Below are 2,810 nucleotides of genomic sequence, written 5' to 3' on the forward strand. Positions count from 1 at the left end.
AACGTCACCAGATGGGCCATTAAACTGCACGTGAATATATCTCTATCACATATATATCTATTATCTATCTATCTATCTATCTATCTATCTATCTATCTATCTATCTATCTATCTATCTATCTATCTATCTATCTATCCATCTATCTATCTATCTATCTATCTATCTATCTATCTATCTATCTATCTATCTATCCTACTACATATATCTATCCTTTTATCTATCTTTTATCATCTTAATTTCTATATTATCCATACTCTGTGTATCTATGTTCTTCAGGCATACACATTTCCATCTGTTCATATATCTATAAATATATTCATACTGATATACATACATATACATATACACACACATATTACACATTTACTCCATTTACATATTACCCTTCGGTCCATTTATCCCTCAGTCTATAAGCTGTCTTTTCAGTTCCGGAGACAGAATCTCTCACCTTCTAACCTTCTATTTACTTATATTAAATAGGAATGTGATAATTTAGTTCTATGAATTAGAAGAGCTGCAACCACGTAACATACCTCTAATATCCAGAGAGTTGTACCTGTGAGTTATATAAATTAGGGGTGCATGACATGTAATGTTTCTATCTATCTATCTATCTATCTATCTATCTATCTATCTATCTATCTATCTATCTATCTATCTATCTATCATCTATCACATATCTATCTATCGATCTATCTATCCATCTATCACATATCTATCTATCTATTATCTATCTATCTATCTATCTCATATATATCTATCTATCATATCAATGTGACTTGACACTTTTCTTTTAATATGTTGATTATTTTGAATTTGGCAAAAATCATGAGTTGATCTCATGGTAAACACATTATTAAACTGAACAGCTCTGTTCAAAAACTGGTTATTATATTGTAGAATAAATTGTGTTCATAGCTGGATAATAGATAAATTGGATACTTATGCTGTTCACTTTAACTGCTGCTTTTTATATAGCACAGAAACGACAATATGTTAAATAGTAAATATTTATAATTAATCTCTCTAGATAAACACGCTTTTGCACTTAACTGTTTGTATATCTCAGAAGCTGATGACAATATGTAGAATTAATCATGTAATTGCACTTGAAAAATCGCATTTCATTAGTATTTGATGGTCTATATGCTGCTATGTATTACTGCTGTGGTCCGATGACTTTTCGCACACTTGTCCAGAAGAATGTCTCTCTCTCCCCAGTAACCTGTGCTGAGGATTAGCTGCAGCGACTTTCCCTATACACAATCAGGCGCAGTGTATGGAGCCTGCATTCAGGATTAGGGGCAATGTGACTTTAAAGTTGTTTTCTTCTCTGCGATCCCTGGTTTCTAGGATTGTTTAATTAGCAATTCTGGGTGCAATAGACTGAGCTCAAATCCGCTTTCCCTTCATTATGCGACCGCTTGGAAAGTCTCTCCTTGTGCTGAACACTATAAGAACTTGTCCCAAGAGTCTTAAAGGAAACTGGTTACCAAAGAACTGCAAGGCAAAGCCAGCGCGACATGTGTGTGTGTGTGTGTGTGTGTGTGTGTGTGTACATATGTGTGTGTGTGTGTGTGTGTGTGTGTGTGTGTGTACATATGTGTGTGTGTGTGTGTGTATTTATGTACACATATATATATATATATATATATATATATATACATATACACATACATACATATACACATACATACACACACACACACACTAAACCATCCCCAGCAGGCAGTGTGATAGAAGGCAGAGAGTGTTACCCACTTGTTGATCCCGCAGGCTTGCTCATAGTGACGGAGGGTCCAGCAGCTTGAGCCCAGGTCCAGAGACAGGAGCCCTCCAGAGCTCAGTGCTCGCCCCTCCAGGACAGCCCTGGCATCCTCTTCACATGGAGTCTGGACCTATTGTAATGGGAAGTCTCAATGATCTTCTGTCCTGGTCGTGCCCCTGTCAGATATTCCCAGTGAGTGGTCCCAGCATGTGCCCCTTCCCAGGGGGCAGCCTCCCAGCTGAGAGGTGGCTGCCGGTGACTCTAGGCAGTGCCTGGCTCTGTGCAGGGATTGCACTGAGTGACTTTGTGCTGCAGCCCTTAGAATAAAACAGTGACAGGACACTTGGGAGGAGGGCGATGCGCCCTGTGCCCACTTAGCGCTGCCCTTCTCCAGGCCTGGAGGAGCGTGACGTCACACAACCCCCAGGAGGGGCAGATAAGATGAATGATTTGTACCTCCCTGAGGAAAGCCGACGTGCTCCCACTATCTGCGGAGGGAGAGGCATCCAGTGCAGGTACAGTGTGTGCCCCCTGCTGTGCCAGCCACGGCTCCAGGTACCCTGTGTGTCTGCTTGTCTTGTCTGGGCCCCTCTGTCATCACCTTGGACACATGTAGATTTACCAGTGTGTTGTGCATGTACAGTTCTGCTTCATTCCATGACTGATGACCTGAGCTAAGTGGCTTCTACACAGGGCACTGTGACAGTAATATGTCACCCCCCACCTGTGGTGCCCAGACCCCCATTCCCTGCTACAGTCCCATGCACCTCCCTGCAGCTGGAAACTTTCCGTGTGATGCCTTGTGCCCAGTCATTACACAATGTCTGTCTGTCTGTCCAGAAAGGCAAAAAAGGATAATTCCAGACAAGATGCAATGTATGGACTTATTCTATTATCCCATATGATGAGCAAATGTCTCCCTCTCTAGCCCCTCTTTTCTCTAGCCCCTCTTTTCTCTAGTCTCACTCTCTGGCTCTGTTTGCGTTAGAGAACAGGTGATGTTCCACTAGACAAACATTTTCCTGGGCTTTTTAACATCTT

The 2,810-nt window shown here is 41.4% G+C and overlaps 1 protein-coding gene across 1 annotated transcript in view; it reads right to left on the reverse strand.

Moving 5' to 3' along the window:
• The window catches only part of NR2E1 (nuclear receptor subfamily 2 group E member 1), a 165,933-nt gene extending 163,868 nt beyond the window's left edge, over positions 1-2,065 (reverse strand). Inside the window, exon 1 of the mRNA XM_077289602.1 lies at positions 1,763-2,065. Coding sequence (XP_077145717.1) covers positions 1,763-1,787 — 25 coding nt within the window. The 5' untranslated portion in view covers positions 1,788-2,065. The remainder of the gene's footprint in view (positions 1-1,762) is intronic.
• Positions 2,066-2,810: the final 745 nt, after the last annotated feature.

The sequence above is a fragment of the Ranitomeya variabilis genome, chromosome 2 (genome assembly GCF_051348905.1).
Source record: "Ranitomeya variabilis isolate aRanVar5 chromosome 2, aRanVar5.hap1, whole genome shotgun sequence".
Lineage (NCBI taxonomy): Eukaryota > Metazoa > Chordata > Amphibia > Anura > Dendrobatidae > Ranitomeya > Ranitomeya variabilis.